The sequence below is a fragment of the Strongylocentrotus purpuratus genome, unplaced genomic scaffold (assembly GCF_000002235.5).
Source record: "Strongylocentrotus purpuratus isolate Spur 01 unplaced genomic scaffold, Spur_5.0 spur5_scaffold_21, whole genome shotgun sequence".
NCBI classification, from domain to species: Eukaryota; Metazoa; Echinodermata; class Echinoidea; order Camarodonta; family Strongylocentrotidae; genus Strongylocentrotus; species Strongylocentrotus purpuratus.
The window spans coordinates 28,555,475-28,575,851 of NW_022145607.1; the positions used below are offsets into that span (position 1 = coordinate 28,555,475).

Here is a 20,377-nt window from a genome sequence, read left to right on the forward strand (position 1 = left end):
TTTCTCTCTCTCTCTCTCTCTCCCTTTTTTTCCCTCTCTCTCTCTCTCCCATTCTCTCTCTCTCTCTATCCCTTTCTCTCTCTCTCCCCCTTTCTTTCTCTCTCTCTCTCTCTCCCTCTTTCTCTCTCTCTGATCCCCCCCCCCCCTCTCTCTCTCTCTCCATGTTGGATGTCGTGGGGGCGGAAGGGGAGGAAGATGAGTCACGCTCAAGTCATTCTAGAGCCACAGCCAAAAACCTGCCTGCCTCCTCTCATAATTAACAGCCCATCAACAACATCAACAATGGCTTTAAATGATGGATTCCTTACAGAGTCGACTTGTAATGCACTTTAGAAAAACTACAATACCAATAAAGTTTTCATATTCTTAAAGGCATCGTTTAACAATGTGAACTCTAAGGAGCACGGCCCTACATGTTTTCAGGGTTTATGATATAGTGTAATATTGAAGCCCTAAAAAAAAATTGCGCTTCAAAATGATCAAGAAGTGCCGCGAGAAAGTAAAAATCTTTGATCTCTTTCCATTTCCAATCATTAATATCTTGATAATCAGAATCAGTAAAAGTCATGGGGTTCCTGACTGACCTAAAGTTTTATAATTATCATTGCAGCATGAGCTAAATCCCGGATTTTGTTTCAGAATCTGAGACAAAGTTACCGGATCCCTTTAAAGGAGTGGTATTTCATTGGAATTAGATACATGTATATTCATGATAACTATGGTAGATAACACAGCCACTCATAAATGCACATGAACCCGTAAACAGTAGCTACATGTATAAGCAATGAATTCATTTTTACAAAAATTAACTATGTCGTAGAGAAGAATAAACCTTATGGAGTAAAATCAACATCTAAAACCCACAAAAATTGTATGGTACATGTACATGTAAATACTAAAAGGTTTTTTTTTAAGGTTTCTTTTTGATATAACCCTCCCCCTCCAAATAAAGCTAAGAAGAAGTAAATTTGATGTTACATACATCTGCTTTGCACACAAAAAGTGGAAATAATGCAGTAAAATAAACAATTCTATGAATTATTTGTGAGTGTGGACAAGTGTTCAACAGGAAATCAAACTATCAACTAGCCTTCTAGCTGAGGAAAAAATTGTCATTAACAAAGTCCAAGATGAGCATTTAATATACCTGCTTTGCAAATCGGAATGTGGAAATCATGCAGTAAAGTTGAGAATTTTATGAAATATTTGTGAGTGTGGACAAGTGTTCAACAGGAAATCGAACTATCAACTAGCCTTCTAGCTGAGGAAAGAAATAATCATTTATGAAGTCCAAGACAAGCCCTTATTCCCTTCCACTCCTAAAAACGTAGTGATATTGGATGATGCAGAAAGCAAGTTTCTTATGGAGGTATGATTATTGCTCATGGAACTCGTAATGCAGGCACTCAAATCGACCTTTTAATATTACTGTGGAAGTATAAAAATATCACGTACATCCTATTGGAGCTCGTCAAATGATTTCCTCCTTCTTCACGACCCTCTTCAGACTGAAAGTTTAGCCACCCCTTTTTAACTCATTGACTTCTGAATATAATCTCATTCCAAATTGTTTAAATATAGAAGCATCCAATTCCTAAATGCAATCAGTTAAGCATGCTATATATGAAACTGATCTCCAATTCATTTTATTTCTTTTGTAAAGTTCTGATTTAGATAAAAAGGTTGTATTGAATGTGCCATCACAGATTTTGACGACCTGGTAAACATGAAGATAGGTACATTTATGCCTTTGAAGATGACAGATTAATTGCTGTATGATAGTACATACCTTTTACGAGTTTAATCAGACACAGAACTTAAAACTCTACACTTTAAAGTAGATCTATTACCAAAAGCAATAAATGATAATTTACTACTGCTTTGTGGAATAGACTATGGACATGATTATTTACACAATTAACAAACAAATCGAAAGAATCTCTGACAAGAAAAATAGAGAGAAATAATAATAATCTTTAAACAGGTATGACAATTTAAAGGTAACTTTTGGAGTGTAAAATCAGTGTTAGGAAGGAGTAATTGGTCTCAAATGCACTTTAGTAAAACTACAATACCAATAAAGTTTTCATATTCTTAAAGGCATCGTTTAACAATGTGAACTCTAAGGAGCACGGCCCTACATGTTTTCAGGGTTTATGATATAGTGTAATATTGAAGCCCTAAAAAAAAAAAATTGCGCTTCAAAATGATCAAGAAGTGCCGCAAAAAAGTAAAAATCTTTGATCTCTTTCCATTTCCAATCATTAATATCTTGATAATCAGAATCAGTAAAAGTCATGGGGTTCCTGACTGACCTAAAGGTTTATAATCATCATTGCAGCACTAGCTAAATCCAGGATTTTGTTTCAGAATCGGCTGAGACAAAGTTACCGGATCCTAATAAAGGAGTGGCATTTCATTGGAATTAGATACATGTATATTCATGATAACTATGGTAGATAACACAGCCACTCATAAATGCACATGAACCCGTAAACAGTAGCTACATGTATAAGCAATGAATTCATTTTTACAAAAATTAACTATGTCGTAGAGAAGAATAAACCTTATGGAGTAAAATCAACATCTAAAACCCACAAAAATTGTATGGTACATGTAAATACTAAAAGGTTTTTGTTAAGGTTTCTTTTTAATATAACCCTCCCCCTCCAAATAAAGCTAAGAAAAAGTAAATTTGATGTTACATACATCTGCTTTGTACACAAAAAGTGGAAATAATGCAGTAAAATAAACAATTCTATGAATTATTTGTGAGTGTGGACAAGTGTTCAACATGAAATCAAACTATCAACTAGCCTTCTAGCTGAGGAAAAAATTGTCATTAACAAAGTCCAAGATGAGCATTTAATATACCTGCTTTGCAAATCGGAATGTGGAAATCATGCAGTAAAGTTGAGAATTTTATGAAATATTTGTGAGTGTGGACAAGTGGTCAACAGGAAATCAAACTATCAACTAGCCTTCTAGCTGAGGAAAGAAATAATCATTTATGAAGTCCAACCCCCTGTCCACACACAACATTTTCCGTGATTAGCTATACCGTTTCGCGATAGTGATACCGTTTCGCGATAGTTTTACGATAAAAATTGTGTGTGTGGACGCTCACTAACGATACGTCGTATAACGAAACTAGTCTAACGAAACGCAGGTTTGGGCATCGTTTCGAACTGAAACTCAATAAAGAATCATGCCTAATCACGGAAAATGTTGTGTGTGGACAGGGGAGTGTAACTAGTGTAACTAACTGGGCGGGGCTTAACGTGACCTCGAGCGAAAGGAGACCAGACCTCTCATTTTCTCTTCCATTTCATGACCTTAGCAAACTGCACAACTATACGACATTTCGCTGTAGAGTTTCAGAATTACTTTCTTCTGTGTGTGGACATCCTGGAATTTATACGATGATTATTTATACGACGTTTCTTGTGTGTGGACACTCTGAAATTTATACGATGATTCTTTATACGACGTTTCGTTATAGAGTTTCGGGATAAATTGTTTTGTGTGTGGACACGCTGCAAGACGAGCCCAATTCCCTTCCACTCCTAAAAATTTAGTGATATTGGATGATGCAGAAAGCAAGTTTCTTATGGAGGTGTGATTTGTGCTCATGGAACTCATAATGCATATATTCAAATCGACCTTTTTATATTACTGTGGAAGTATAAAAATATTACGTACATCCTATTGGAGCTCGTCAAATGATTTCCTCCTTCTTCACGACCCTCTTCAGACTGAAAATTAAGCCACCCCTTTTTAACTCATTGACTTCTGAATATAATCTCATTCCAAATGGTTTAAATATAGAAGCATCCTATTCCTAAATGCACTCAGTTAAACATGCTATTTATGACACTGATCTCCATTTCATTTTATTTTGTTTGTAAAGTTCTGATTTGGATAAAAAGGTTGTACTGAATGTGCCATCACAGATTTTGACGACATGGTAAACATGAAGATAGGTACATTTATGACTTTGAAGATCCAGATTAATTGCTGTATGATAGTACATACCTTTTTACGAATTTACTCAGACACAGAACTTAAAACTCTATATTTTAATGTAGATCTATCACCAAAAGCCATGCATTATAACTCACTACTGCTTTGTGGAATAGAATATGGACATCATTAATACACAATAACAAAATCTAAAAAATCTAAAAAAATCTCTGACAAAAAAAAAAAAAGAGAGAAATAATAATAATATTTACTACAATTTAAAGTTTACTTTACGACCGACGAAAAAAACGAATTGCGTTTTAAACTAAACGTCTTTGAAAACCGTGATTCTAGGGTGAAAAAGTGTTGATTAAATGCACCCTTAGAGACACTGAGTATTTCTTATTAAAGCGCTATATAAATCCAGACTATTGATATCATGCCTCAAACAGCCACGATTAGATATTAAATACTCACTCTTTTTCCTTCTTCCGCCTTCCCTCTCATCATAGTTCAAGGATTTTGAGTTCCATTTTTTGCCGAACGACCTGAAATTCCTCTTACACCTCAGAGTCAAAGAAGACGACATCATCAAACATTAAAATATTCAATATTCAGTAACGGAAATATCACAGACTGGGATGACAACAGTTCTTGAAATCAAATGGACATGGAGTCAAGTTGGCTCAAATCATCCACGACACTATATGGCAGCAAAGAGAAGTTGGTTAAATACAGATGTACCAGAATGTTCAACACTAATAATTGGGACGACAAAGATTCGTTAACTATTGCCTCGGAGTTCGGGATGGTTCAAACCAATTACTCCACTATGACAGCAACAAAAAAGTTCGCTATTAAAATGGAGACGTCCAAGAAAATGATGAAGCACATCACATGGACTGGGATCGCAAGCAATTCTTGAAATCAAGTCGACAGTGTATTGACAGCTAGCAAAGCAACTGAAGTTCTGAACACAATGCCACACTATTTCCTTGTGTCAGATAGCCACTGTATGACTAGGTGTTGAATACAGCTGAACAATTGTTTTATCAGGAAGACAAAAGGAAGATACTTGCGATATCCTTTCACTCCAGCAACATCCGAAGAATGATATGCTACCTCATGGTTTGGAAAAATAACAATGCCTTCCTGCTGCCCTGATACGATCATTAGCAAAACAGTTTTGGGTGCCAATTAAAGCTCAACTAGTTTTGTGGGAACATGAGGACCAATAACATGCCTAGAATATCCGCAAGTAAATCACTCGAAGTCGGTCTTGAAGATCCCCTTGATATTGAAACAATATTGAAGACGATTGCCAGTATCAAAATAGCAATGTTTCGATCACATGAAATTGAAGTTGTGTTTCGCAAGATGCTTTGAAGTCCAGAAACCATGATGCATATTGAGAAGATCTTCTAAACTTGGCGGTTACGTTTAAAGTGCTGTGGGAAAAAAAAACTTCAAGATGTTGAGGACTCGTTCAGCGTTAAGCAGCCCTGCTGACCTTCCCTTGCTATTTGGTCTCCAAAAATAAATGTGCAGCCTTCCAAAAACAACTTAGTTAGCAATCAGTGAATATGATTGATCCATTTTTTTCACTTCTACTCGATGGAGAGAGTTAACGTGCCACCCAGCTGAGGGCTTAAACAAGACACCATAGGGGAGAGAGAGCGCAGGCCGTGAATGTCGGGTGTGTGCGTTACCCAAAATAACTCGCCTTCTAATTCAGACAGCCGACACGAGACAATTCATGATCATGAGAATTAAGTAGTCACCAGAATTAATTAACATACGTGTTTAAAGCAGTGTTCAGAGGCGAATGCTTCCTCATGGAGAGGGGGGGGGGGGGGGGATATATTGTAAGGATGGGCAGAGGGTTTAATTATAGGGGAAGGGGAACGAAGAATGAGAGAGAGAATTAACGGGTACCTTTGGGTCATGCAGACAGAAATAAGTGTTATGTAAGAGGGGTACGTGTCACAGTGCAATTAAAACATCCCCTGAAGACCTTCCTATACATTAAAATGGCCTTCATGTTTTCACAGCGAATCTTCTTTGGATGCAATTATTATGAGCTGCAACCTCTGGGGGTCAATCTGATGGGTGTAAAAGGGTCATTAATTAGTCATAAACATGTGATTGCACGTAAGGAGTCTGTGTCCCCCTCCTCCCCCCCCCCCCCCCACAAGAGCTGAATAAATGATCACAAGAGAAATGCCAATTTGATGAAATCCCACAGACTTGTTCTTCTATGATATGCCGGCATTGAGTCCATTCACACAAAAAGGATGTTTGTGAGATCTTAACCCGTTGATCCTGAATTATCTAATTACCATAAACCTAACACAAGGACCAGTTGGCTCCTGTATAGAAAGGGTTAAAAAAAGTCTTTTGACTGTTATCACAATATCACCGGGAAAAAATTAGAACAAACACAAAACAAAAAACAAAAACTAAGACTCAACATATAGTTCACAAAATTATTTGGGATCGCTGCTAAATCTGTCAAGAGCTTGATCTAATTTCCATTCTTTTCACGACGACTGCAATGTAAACTATCTAGCAGCCAATCAAGAGGGGCACGCCCAGAATTACTTACTTACGGAAGAAAAGAAAACTCTAGACAGGAGATTATCTTTCACAACTTCGTGTTCGAGCTGTCATGTGACTGCCAAAACACAAGGTAATTATAGCTCGTACCCTCGACTCAATCGTAATGAGTCTCTTATCGTACTGTACTGTGGCAATCTTCTAGAAGGCAGAAGTTAATTTCTCATAGGCCATGCAGTATCATGTGTTGAAGGCCTGAAAGTCTTGAAAGGTCGATCTGTAAATGTTAATCCATTTGATTTTTAAACCAAGTTGCATTGAAGAATAGTTGAAAACTGAGAATAGATCGGTGACAATTTTAATGATATTGGATAAACATAAATGTAACAGATTTTTGGAAGGTTAGTTTAAAGATAAAGGCCAGTTACGGTCATGCGATTGCATTGTGAAAGAAACATTGTGGAACCGATCAGAAAAGGTTGATCATCTAGCATACATGTATAAGTATTCGTGTGTATACTACAAGGTTCTGGAATCATCAAAATGATAAGAAATTTGGCCCAGTCTTGGTAAAGTTACAAGCACTGTACACAGAAAGATGTATATGGAACTACGCACACATGCGCGACACATGCGTTATATCTATCAGGTCCAAATAGATATAATAATTTACCAAATATATCAATTAGTAGGCGGTTTCTCTGCAAAATTTGTATGATCACGTATTAGTCAAAGCATATTCTTTCACATGATTAATAATAAGAGCTTCCATTTCATTTTTTTGAGGGGGGGGGGGGGCGTTTCCAAAACTGGTATTCACCTTTAAATGGGCTTGCACTTGATTTATTGATTTTCTTATCATTATCCATTAACAAAACTTTCAGCAATATCTTTATCTCATTTTTTACAAATTCTTGCCTTACTTATAAACTTGATAGGTGATTCCCCCCCACCCCCCCACCCCCCCCCCCCCCCCCCCCCCCCGGACACAAAAATTGTATTTTGTCTTTCACAAAATTATAGAAAGCAAAAGCAACAGTAAATGTATAGTCATTTTCTTTTCCATTTGTTTTTTAAGAATCGTGTTCCCTTTAACTACATCCTTGATAAACCCCCATAAATATCGCTTGTCACCATATATTCCATTAAAAATTCATAGGACTCACATTAGGCCTGTCTCCATCAGCTCAAATTTCCCGCTATTTTAACCGTTCCAATCGCAAATTATCCGGTAAATGTGCGTCTTCATCAGCCCAAAGTTTTAATTAGCAGGAGATATGATCAAGATATCTTGGGCTAGTTTGCAAAATATCCTACTAATTGTCCGGTGCGTATTCACCAGCACGAAGACTCGCACTATGCGCGAACGCTGAACAAAATATCTCAAGCTAACTTCTCGAGCTTGAGTTTAAAGTTTCGAGCTTGAGTCTCGAGCTGATAAAGTTACGATTTGTAACTTTGGGATTATTTCCAAAATCAGAAATAATAATAATAATAATAATAGTGGGTTCTTGTATAGCGGGCTATTTGGCAATCTTGAGCTGATGACGACATACCTATTTATAATACTGACCTGAAGAGGCATTATTTCCACTTTGTGAGGTGTCATCACATCCAGACAGCAAGGATCTGCTTTGAAAAATTTCTCCACTCATCACAAACATCTCTTCAAGAATGATATCTTATCCACTCCGACCAAGCCGCAATCATGAAATTTCTCGTCAGTCGCACAAGCGCTGTGAACTAATGGCATCCACGTACTGGTACATTCATCAGCCATTTGTCAATATTTCCATCATCTGGAGAGAATTTCATCGTAAATGAATTAAAAAATCACTCATAATTTATTGTCTCCTTTTTTTAATGGCCCCACTGACCAGTCATCATCATCATCTTCATATGAGGAGAGGTCAAGTCTGTAATCCTTGGTCACTAATTCTTCAGAGTTGGCTCTATAGGTTTTCTTCAGTCTCCGGTCAATGGGAAATCAGTGTCTTGATTTCGCACATGCGCAGACTGGAGACGATTTTGGTATGTCATGTTACATTAAAATCATTCAGATCACCTGCGTTTAACCAATCTTGCGTGAATGTACTGACAGAGTTTGAGCCATTACTTCTTGAGGGAGATTGTTCCAGGCGGACACCACTCTGTTGCTGAAAGAGCATCGACTTGTGTTTAAACAAGACCTTTCTTTAAGAAAGCATACTCCTTCTATCCTTCTTGCAATTGCCACAAAGAAAATCCAAAATTTCAGTCACTACCTTGAACTGAATGGTCCACATTGCATAAATTACAAAAGACTACAATATCTGGGCATTATAATGAATGATAGAGTTGGCTTTTGTAGTTATGGGAGATATATTATCACTGCAATCATTACAATCAAGTCTTATTACCATTTGCAGAATTTACAGATTCCTTCCGAAGCAGGCAGATCTTTAATAGCAGTATGATAAACGGCAAAGTTGGCCTTTGAAGTTACAGCAGAAACAGCACCAGACAAAAATGAACTCCTTCTGTGTCAATTAATACATCAGTCAGTGTCTATATAACTGTCAATCTACAAAATAGACCATGTATCCCTCTGACTGAAGATCTGACAGAATAATGAAGGCAAAATTGGATCCTTTCGCATTAACTGAAGAAACAGCAACTGACCTCCTCTTGCAATTTAATGGCCACCAAAAAGTGCCAATATATTTGTCACTGACTCTCAGACAACCTGCAGAATGTATAGATTCCTTCTTGAGTAGATCTTAGCAGTAGAATAAAATAATTACAAAGTTGGCTTCTTCTGTAGTGCATGACCAAAGAACAATCACTGCAGCAATTATTCTTCTCTTACAGTTTATCTTTAAAAATTTGCCAATGTTTTAGTCACTGCCTTGCTATTCTGAATAGGTCAACACTGCCGAACTTACGGATTCCACAATGGTGAAAAAAACTTGGCAGCATGACAACGTTGACTTCCTTTTGCATTGACTGAAAACAAAATTCACTTGAGAAATTAACCCTTTCCTAAAATTTGCCACGATTGTGATACTGCTTTTTAATCACTGTAGACACTGACAGTACAGTATATAAACACAATCCTTCTAGAGTAGATTTAGCAAGATGACAAAGTTGGCTTCTTTTAGTAGTTTTCAAAGAAACATCTTCACAATTAATAACATCCTCACAATAAATGACCCCTCCTCGAACAGTGTAGCTCACTTTCAGTTACTGCATCACTGATTAATCCAAACTGACTTTAAACATTATTTCAGCGGTAGCATAGCGCTGCAATAAACGATAACATCGGCCCCTTTCGTATCGACCAAAAAGACATCACCGCAACAATGACCCCTTCCTTGCATGGCACCATGAAAGATAACGTCTCCTTCAGTCAAACCTTTATAATCCAAAAGCATCTAATGAATAACCTACATCCCTTTAGAATCTTATATTACGGACAAAATCATCTAGGAGAAAAAAAAGAAGAAGAGAGAGAAGAATCGCTGCATGGCTCCAGTGACCAAACACAGATGCTAGAATTTCGAATAGGGAGAAGGAGATGAAGGAATGGGTGACCAAAGAAACATCACGGCGACAATGACCCTCTTTGAATGGGGTCATGAAAGATGATGTCTCATACAGCAATCCTTGATCCAAAAGCTTTGGAAGAATAACCTGCATGTACACCCCTTTAGAATCAGATATTTCTGAAAAAGACGAAGAGAGGGTAGAATCGCTGGCTCCAGTGACCAAACACAGATGCAAGACCTTCGAAAAGGGAGAAGGAGAAGGAAAGGTTGATCCGCGATTACTTTGGCGTACGTGATGAGATCAGCCACGGCCCTTGAGAAGAAGAGTGTTTCACTTGGACATCCTGTTGCCATGCACGGAGGGGTAAGGATGGTGGGCAAAGATTGGCGAGGCTACGATTTTCAGACGCAGGAAAGAGCGTCTTAGCTAGTCCGTGCCGCTCGCTTGATCGGTGCCATGGGCTAAAAATGTCAAGCAATGCGACATGAATGACGCATCCAATGTAAGGTTAAATGGGTGCGAAATGTGACAGAGCAGACATTTTGAAAACTCTTTCTGTCTCTCAGTTTATCCTCTCTTTCTTTCTCTCTCTTTTTCTCTCTCTTTCTATTTCTCTCCCTTTCTCCCTCTCTCCCTCTTTCTCCCACTTTCTCTCTCTCCCTTTCTCCTACTCTCTTTCTCCCTCTCTCTTTCTCCCTCTCTCTTTCTCCCTCTCTCTTTCTCCCTCTCTCTCTCTCTCTCTCTTTTTCTCTCTCTCCCTTTCTCCCTCTCTCTCTTTCTACCTCTTTCTCTCTCTCTTGCTCTCATTCTTGCTCTTGTGGCAGCATGCATTGCCAAAGCAGGATGGATCTTCGGGAAATGAGAATATAGCTAGTGTGGTGATGATTGAAGGGATCAAATCTGAGGGAACATTTTAATATGTACAGTACAATAGATTCCATGTAGCTAGACAGACCAGAAGGAATTATAAAACTTAAATTAAAATCCTATATTTACATGTTCTATCTCTCTTAATTGTGATCCCTATCTTGCACTTTGGGCAGGAAGGCTGTAACAGGATATAGCACTGATTCAGATCGCACAAATGCACTGAACACTCTAAACATTCTGACAAAAATGCGTGTGAACATGCTGCTATAGCTAGATGGGGCGCGGGCTTAAATTTATTCATTTAATTTGTACTTTACATTAATAACAAGCTTTGTAAAAAAATCCAAATGAGTATATCGTTACGATGACATATTTATTGAAAATTTTATAATCTATTAGTCCAAATGGTGAAAAAAACAATATCTAAAACTAACTGCACTGTCTGCCGAATCCAAATCAAAGTGCGCGCTAGCAGCTAACATGCGATTTCGCAATAATTCTTCACTTCTGGTCTGGGCTCGCCACAGCGAGTGACTCAGATAGAAGGACTATGAAAGGGGTATCAGTTTCTTTATGTTTTTTTTTTTTTTTTTTTCCTTTACAAGGACAAACACAACTTTTTCTGATAGTCCTTGTTTCCAAGAAAGACAATGAAAGTAAAACATATCATTGTTTAGACATTAAAAAGAAATGGAAAAAACCCAAAACACTTCATCAAGAAAAAAAAAACTTGGTAATTGTAATACCGGTAGTGATTTTTGAAGCCATTATAATGACATGACATAATTATGTTAATGACAGAAACTTAATTTCTACATGTAAAACAAAAACAAAAACACAAAACACAAAACAACAAAACAAAATCTTTAACACTGAATGTTCAAAACTACATGATTTCTACAAAAAAATATTACTGGTAGTAGAAAATAATATCATTAACAAATAAATCAAATCTGTGATGAACAATAAATGATAGGAAATTTAGCAAAGATAACCACACTTATTAGTTCCAGATCCACTTGAGAACAAAAATGGTCTCATACAAATAAATTAGATTTGTCATTTTTGAATATGAAATGTGACAACAAGGTCTCATAATCTTTCTTGTTTAATATATATTCTGCTGATAATAATAATAATAATCCGTTTTTCATATAGCGCTCAATACACAAATCCAACGATGTGCCTAAGCGCTTTACAGATATATTATTACCCCGGTCATCGGATTCAGGCTTACCCGCACACAATGTGTGCACATTTTTCACTCCCTGGGGAGCATTCCAGCCAGTCGCCATTTTACAAGCGCACACTTGCTCGTCCAACCACATGAACCTTCGCATCCTACCGGGTACCCATTTAAGACCGGGGTGGAGAGAAATTAAATTCGTAATTTTTTAATATGAAATGTGACAACAAGGTCTTGTAATCTTTCATTGTTTAATATATTCTGCTGATTCAAACAACATATAATTTCTCTGAGCCACTTATCCTGAAATGAAATTCAATTAACACGTTGCTTACGGGAACCTGGTGGTCCCTGGGTTAAGCTTATAGAAATTTGACAATGGGGAAGTCTATGGGTTAAGAGAAACCAAGATAAGATGTAGGAAGGAAATATTTTTCAAAAGTATTGAAAAACAGAACTACCATTCCTAAATTACACTTGATCATGAAGCAAAGTGAAAGTTCTATGTTATGTAAAACTATCGATCATACCTACCAAAAGCACACTTGAAGATAATCGAAACACACATATATACAATCTCTTTCTCCATCCATACAAAATATGTTTATTATCTTTGTGGTGATGATATTAGCAAGGGTAAATGACTTATTTAATCGAAAATTGAAAGTAGAGTTCCGGCACCTTAATCACTTTTAATTAAAACAAAAGTAATGCTTAGTTTCCCTTCCTCAGCAACACGAATGAAAGTTGAATTTAAATATTCTTTGAAAAAGTGATTTAAAAGTAAAACAAAATCCGCAATCGTGTAATATATAGAAACAACTCCTTCATAATGTCACTAAAAGTAATTTAATTTTATTGCCTCTGTGGTGTGACAATTATACTTAATTTCCTTGTTGAACATTGAAAGTGTAACCATTATACTTATTATATTATATTACTTAATACATTATACAGATAATATCTAAAAGAATTGGGTATCTAATTTGCCTCTGGCAGATTCTGAAACAAAATCCTTGATTTAGCTCATTCTGCAATCATAATTTTAAACCTTTAGGTCAATCAGAAATTCCATGACTTTTACAAGCCGATAGCCTGTCTGATTATCAAGAGATTTATGATTGGAATTTGACATTTCAAAAATTGTTACACTACAGTCTATAGAGGGAAAAGGAGTATGTTAAAACCAGTCACTCAAAGATAATTACTTTTTGAGGCACTTCATGATCAATTTGAAACCCCATTTTGTTAAGGACTTCAATATTACACCATATCACAGACACTGATAACATGTAGGGCCATGCATTGCAGATTTGTAAAAGTAGAAACATAATAAACGATGCCTTTAAACAACATTAAGACATAATATTCTTCCTTCATACATGCTCAGAAAAAGCTGTTTAATTTGTCTGTGCTACAAGTACTAGACCAGCAAGGCAAATAAAAGTAATCACCATAAATATCAAAATGAAAACAAAACAATTAAATATATTTGGATAAGAAAACGTATATGACTTCAATCATGTCCTAACAAACAGTGCATACAGTATTTCAAAATGTTAAAATCACCACATGTAACCTGAAATCAAAAAGGATACTCAACCAAACAACATTCATTATCAGCTTACCTTTCTTACTGCTTCTTTGCATCATGGTGGTATCCAAAACTCACAACTGAACCAAAGAATGATTATTATGCGACAGATCGATCTTCCTAAAAATATGGGAAGCCAGTTCAAAATCTACAATATGCCATCACAAACTTTCTGAATAATCACGCCACAGATCTTCCTACAATATGTCTCACTAAATACATGTAGGAAGCCAGTTCAGAATTTACAATATGCCAGGCACAAACTTTCTGAATAATCACGCCACAGATCTTCCTACAAATATGTCTCACTACATAAATATAGGAAGCCAGTTCAGAATCTACAATAAACCATCACAAACTTTCTGAATTACGCCACAGATTTTCCTGCAATATGTATCACCAGACTCCAACTAATAGTGTCACTCTGTAGGGAGGAAGCCAGTTCAGAACCTACAGTGTACATGTACATGTACAAAATGCACTTTACGGTCAGCGGTAAAAAATGTCAGCGGTAAAAAATGTCAGAGTTAAATAAAGAGGGTCATGCATGCATGCTTTACAAACATTGCTGCTTGCTACGGTTTGGTGCTAATCTAGTCACTTCAGAATCTACAATATGCAATTACTGAACCAGCAACAACTGGTTTTGAACATCATTAATTATAGCAATAGTACAAAGCCCTTTGTCCTTCACAATTTTTTGTCAAGTGGAAACCAACATCTCAAGATATGCATCAACGTCTAGGATTGCTAATTCATGCATATTAGACTCAAGTCAAGATGGAGATCGAATGGCTTCATGACAAAATGCTTGATTAATTGAATAATACTAATAATAACAACCAACTAGAGTAGAGCATATATGATTTTGCAATGCATGTACAAGTAGGTATGTACTTCTAGAAAAAAAAATTCAAACTTGTCTTGCATTCGGAGCAACTTTTTTCCAGGTCGCGCGCTGCATAGGATCAATTGGGAATTTTACTCACGTCACATCTCTCATTCAGGGATACCTTTGAAGGTTTTTTTCGTTTGTTTTCATCCGACCAGAACACAGCAGATTCACAGTATCGCACCATATTGCAAATGACAAATCAGTTTGTAAATAAATATATAAAAATGGCCTTAATTTTCAAAAAAGCCGAAAACTAAATCAAGGTACCACCATCCAGTCTATGAGACAGCGCCTTGTGTACTTTGGAAAATAAATTAAATTGTTATTATTATTATTATCCAACCGTTGCAATGTGTCTATAGACAGCTAGCTTGGCGACTACTGGCTACCAGCTGCCCTGCCGCTCCGCGCTGGTTGAGAGCGGACGGCACAGCTACTACAGTCGCACAAAATATACCGAAAGCAACTCACCAAGCTGTCCCAGAGTCCATTTCGGAACGGAGGCATGAAACTAAGCTACAATTATTTTGATGGTGTTGGCGATAGTGAGAATTTAACAAAATATGAGATTAACATACCATGTTTATTTTTGAGGTACTGGACGACTTCCTGACGAAAGTTGATGCGAGCGAGTTCTACTGCTGTCAGCCTCTTTCCATCTCTGGCTTCAAGGTCGGCACCGTATTCTACCAAGAGACGAACCATCTGAAGCTTGCCATCCTTAGCTGCCACATGTAATGGTGTCTTCAATGGAACAAAAGAAAAATGTTATAAAGTTATTAATTATTCACTTCAAGGCAATACAAAAAGAAAACAGGAAAAGGAAAAATAATAATTAAAATTATAGGAAATATAAAAATTAAACCAATGATACAATTTTCTTCTGGAAGATGCTCATTACGAATGAACTCAAATTTAATATTGTGGATGACAATGCCTGTTGTGGTATATATATATACTTCACATTATTTTCCCCAAAGATAAATATTGGAAATGTTAAAAATTTAAAAACTTTTTACGAGCTTTATTTGCTTCATATTAATCGCAGTTGAAGCATTATCGTAAAATTGTTAACATGTAAGTTCACATCTTGAGAAGATGACAGAAGTTGTTTGAATATAAATTCAGAATTATTGAAAAATTTGCATTTAAGACACAACGTAGCCATGCAGGGGACCATACGTCGGGCGTATGGTAGTATTGTGGCTACCCCTTGCGTCTGCCTTGGTATTTGTCAAAAGCCTATGGCTGCCGCAGGGACGCCCTAAGGCGACCGTGCGTCATCACTTCAAAGGCCACACGGCAGCCGCAAGTTTGCTGTCTCCACAAATTCAAAATACGCTGTGCGGCTACCCTAACATATGTGACTGCTTCTGTATGTGCCACCCTGAGGTTTGAACCCATAATCTTCAGCACACCAGTCAAGCCGTTAACCATCAGACACCTCTACATACGATCACTGAAAATTTTTCCCATTCAGTCCCATACATAGTTTTGTCCATGTATTAAACAGGGTATTACTTTTATAGCTTTAAAGCCCAACTGCACTAGTTTGGCCAGGAGGGATTAGACCTCCCTGCAAGGTCAATGACAAGTGGTTATCTCTTCAAATCAGCTCTCAATTAACATAAGAAAAAGGGGATCATGGGGGACTAATGGTCCCGATTAGGCAATATTTGCTATAAAGAGGGCGCAAGTAGTAGTGCAGTGGGGCTGTAATAGACACCTTTTATATAGTATGATCAATGAAAATTTACCCCGTTCAGTCCCAGACATACTCTTTCATGTAACAAGATTTTACTTGTATATAGCTTTAACCCCAACTTACATATCTACTGTACACCTCCCTCGCTTGGACGTTTGGATCCGCCGCCGACTCCAGCAGGATCCTTACGCACTCCACGCTCTCCTCCTTCTCCAGGACCTCGGCCGCGCACACCGCATGGAGCGCCGTCCGCCCGTACGAGTCCGCTTCGTTGATGTACTTCTTCTGGGATCCGCGGAGCAGGTCAGCCAGGAGGCTGGCATTGGAGTAGATGGCAGCCTGGTGCAGGAGTTTGCCCTTGAAGTCAGGTCGGTACTCGGGGTCGCGGTCATAGCCCGGACCCACCCCGACGGCAAGCTTGGAAGATGACGTGCTCACCATCGCTGCTTGAGGATGCTGTTCCTGTGGTCGACGCTTTGTGAGATCTGGTGTGCAACATCCATCTTTCTGAAGAAAAAAGAAAAAATGAATAAACGTAAAAACAAATAAGTTTTTTCACATACTTAAAAACTTGGGAAATACGCTTGTACAAGGTCTAAGGGCTTTATTTATGTAGTTCCCCATTTCATATTCTAAATTTGTTTATGAATTATTATATCTCTTGTATCAATGTAATTTTTAACTGAGAATGAAATAAATGAGAATTGAATTGAATTGAATTGAATGAATAATTTGGTTGCTACCTGTTTTTTACATGAAAGTTAGTCTCACTACCATCTGCTGTTGTTCTAGGTTTAAGTGGCAGACATATATTACAATACCTATTCCATTCATAGAGTTGCTATACAGTACAAACGATCTTAAAGTATCACATGGCTTCAACGTTCATCACATTAAAATTAAAAAAAGACACTGTGATGACTCTTGTTTCATAACAGGAAGGAGGTGCTTAAACCTATCAAGCTCTCTGGTTACAGGGTGTACCCTACACATGCATCAGTCGAGCGCCAAAAGGGCACTAGCTCCACGTCAAAAGAAACGAGCTAACGCCCATCTTGCTGTCAGCAGACATGTCATATACCCCTCATTCCAAAATTCAAGATTAATCACTGGAAAGTCACTGGATACGGGTTAATTCCTCACGATTGACGTCATACTCATGGGTTGTGGCGAAGGGCAAATGGCTATAGTTACGAGCAAATGCTACACCTAGAATTAGTTAAGGGTAATATGCAGTCAAAATTGAAGGAATATCACTCAGTTGGATCTAATTAAACTTGAAAAGAGAACTCCAGTATCCATGCTTTAATATCTTTGAGAGCACAAAACATTCAGGTTTATGTTCCCATAAGAAATGTTTCATATTCCCAGCCTTTATTTCAGTACAACTTGCAAGTACCGGTATGGCCCATTTTAAAAGACATTGTGCTTTGCTCATGAGTGCACATTTCCATGGTTTATATTTGCATGATTTCCTAAAGGGCAGTTGTATATTGTACATAGTTCAATAATTTTCAGTTTATAGTGCATATCATAACATCCCAATGCATTTCTATAGATCTTTGGAAATGATTACCCTAGCTTTAGCTCCAGCAGCCATTATCAGCGCACAGCGCATTTCAAGGAATAATCCTACCTGGTACCCATTTACCTCACCTGGGTTGAGTGTGGCAAATGTAGATTAATGTCTTGCCAAAGGACATAACGTGTCGCGGGGGGAATTGAACCGCGGCCCTTGTGATCCACAGTCTGGTGACATAACCACTCGAACACAGCACCTGTACATTTCCCAACCAATAAATAAATGTTCCAAACTGAATTCATACAATGTACACATACATCCACATCATGATAAGACCACAAAGATGATGCTTGAAATATTATATAAACAGCTAGTATTTGACAGCAAGTTCTTTTTCCTGATTTTTAGCCAATTAACTGATTTACATGCCTCTCAGAAGCTGATAGTCGGCATGAAGCTAACCCCTTTAAAAAGTTTGGAAATTCAAATTTGATTGATTACATCTCTCTTGTCATGGGGTATTATTGCTTTGTTTTAGTTTCATTACCCTACTATAAGAAAGAATGTTTATTCCTGTTTAAAATGATACCATGTTTGCTATGATTTGATAGGGGGGGGGGGGGGGGAGCCTTTGCTCATGCCGGGCGATCATGCGGGGGGGGGGGAATAGTGAACACATTTTTTTTTTTGGGGGGGGGGGGTCCTCGAAAATTAAAAAATCACTCAGGAATTGTTACCTAGAGGGATCAGAGATATTTTTCAAAAGCAACCTTAAAACTTATGTTGTCCAGTTTGCTTCGACTTGATCTGATTTCTCTTCTCTTTGTGTTGTATAGTATTTTTGTACAAGTATGTTTATCTTTTTCTTGTTTTGCACTAGTGCACCTTGAGCTTTAACATTTTCAAGTGGATTTGGCACTTTGTAAATCCTATATATCATTATTAGTATTATTAATAATACAATAAATTTCTCTAAATAAAAATCCTGTAGAACTTTCAAAAACTTTCAAATGTGTTACTCTGCATTTTATAAACAAATTAAGGTTTTAAAGGAAATTCTACCAAGCATTTTGTTCTTAAAAGTATCACCCTTGGAGTACATAACCCTTGGAAATTTGATTAGATTTACGGTATCTAACAAACTTCCTGTAATAAGGAAATGCATGGTTCTTGATTATGATTCCCAACTAAATCTCTGTATTAATTATAGATACAAAGTTCCTTGTGGACTATTACACACTTCCACTGCGATATATATTCAGATGGAAGGTAGTGGGGAGGGGGTTCCCCTATTTTAGGTTCTTTTTGGCGAATTCTGATTCTCAGCAACTTCCTTTCCCCCTTCCCAAACCCCAAGCTGTCTCAAACAAATTTCATGTTTTCCATTCCAAGTTTACAAATGGCATGGTAAAGAAAATAATCAAATCTGCCACAACAAAATAAATCCATATACCTAAATGACAGTTGTTCAATTGATTTCAATAAGCGAGTTCACGGTTGCAGTCTGAGCATGAGCAGATCAAGGTCATTGCAGAACAAATTGTGAAATACACGGAGACGAAATACTGGATACGTGCTCATGAAAGTTATGTAATCGTTATTCATTCTTGCACATTCAGTGCAATCCATGATACACAGGTGGAAGTATTCTTTCAAAAGGGAAAACAAAGGCTATGTTATATAGCACCTTCATCGCTGTAGGAATGATTATTTCACAATGTACAAAGTGGGACCTCTTCATGTTTTGAAGATCTGTGGATATTCGGGGTCATTGCAGTAATGTGCTAACCGTGAACTGGTCTATTATTTGATGATTGTTTTACCTGATTGCTAAGAAAGCATGTACCAAGTCCCAAGTATGTAAATGCTGGTAAGTAAACAACCAGGGGACTGACGGCTGTAAGTCCTCTCCGAGGGACTTGGTAATGAAAATTAATGCCTTACCAAAGGGCACGAGTACAGTATTGCTTGGAATAAAGTTGAAAGTCTCACACTGTGTCACGCGTGACAGCCGTGACTGCATGTATTGTTCCATAGACTTTGGTGTGCATGACTTGGTGGTAATGTGTTTACTTTACAAGCAATACTGTATGTACATTAACTTGGTTTTAAACCAAAACCTCCCAGTTACGAGACCACTACTCTAACACTGAGCCATGACAACCACATCAGGCTGAAAGAGAGGAAGCTTTATAGCTGCATGCATCGATCATCATGCAGTATGTAAATGTACTTTTGGTAAAAATTGGATGATCACTGATCTTCACTGGCTTTGCGTTAATAATGATATCATACGTAAGACCTTATTAAACACTCACCAACAAATGTCTTAAAGGCATTGTTTAACAATGTTAAATCTGAGATGCATGGCCCTACGTGTCATCAGTGTCTGTGATATCTTTTGGTGTAATATTGAAGCCCTAAAAAAAATTGCACTATAAAATGTTCACGAAGTGCCTCAAAAAAGTAATAATCTTTGAGTGACCGGTTTTACCATACTCATTTTCCCCAATAGACTGTAGTGTTAAAAAACCGTTAGGAAAACAAAAAATGAAATT

General features: G+C 37.4%; 1 protein-coding gene across 2 annotated transcripts in view; it reads right to left on the bottom strand.

Annotated features, from left to right (window-relative positions):
* LOC754172 (leucine-rich repeat serine/threonine-protein kinase 1) overlaps positions 1–20,377 on the bottom strand; it is a 79,231-nt gene that overhangs the window by 45,877 nt on the left and 12,977 nt on the right. Inside the window, exons 3-4 of one of the 2 annotated variants that reach the window (XM_030994424.1) lie at positions 16,421–16,804; positions 15,171–15,336 (exon numbers count right to left, since the gene is read on the bottom strand). In XM_030994424.1, the coding sequence (XP_030850284.1) occupies positions 15,171–15,336; positions 16,421–16,738 (484 nt within the window). In that variant the 5' untranslated portion in view covers positions 16,739–16,804. Of the gene's footprint in view, positions 1–4,440; positions 5,783–15,170; positions 15,337–16,420; positions 16,805–20,377 lie in introns of those variants that run through there. The other variant, XM_030994425.1, reaches the window with a different exon arrangement.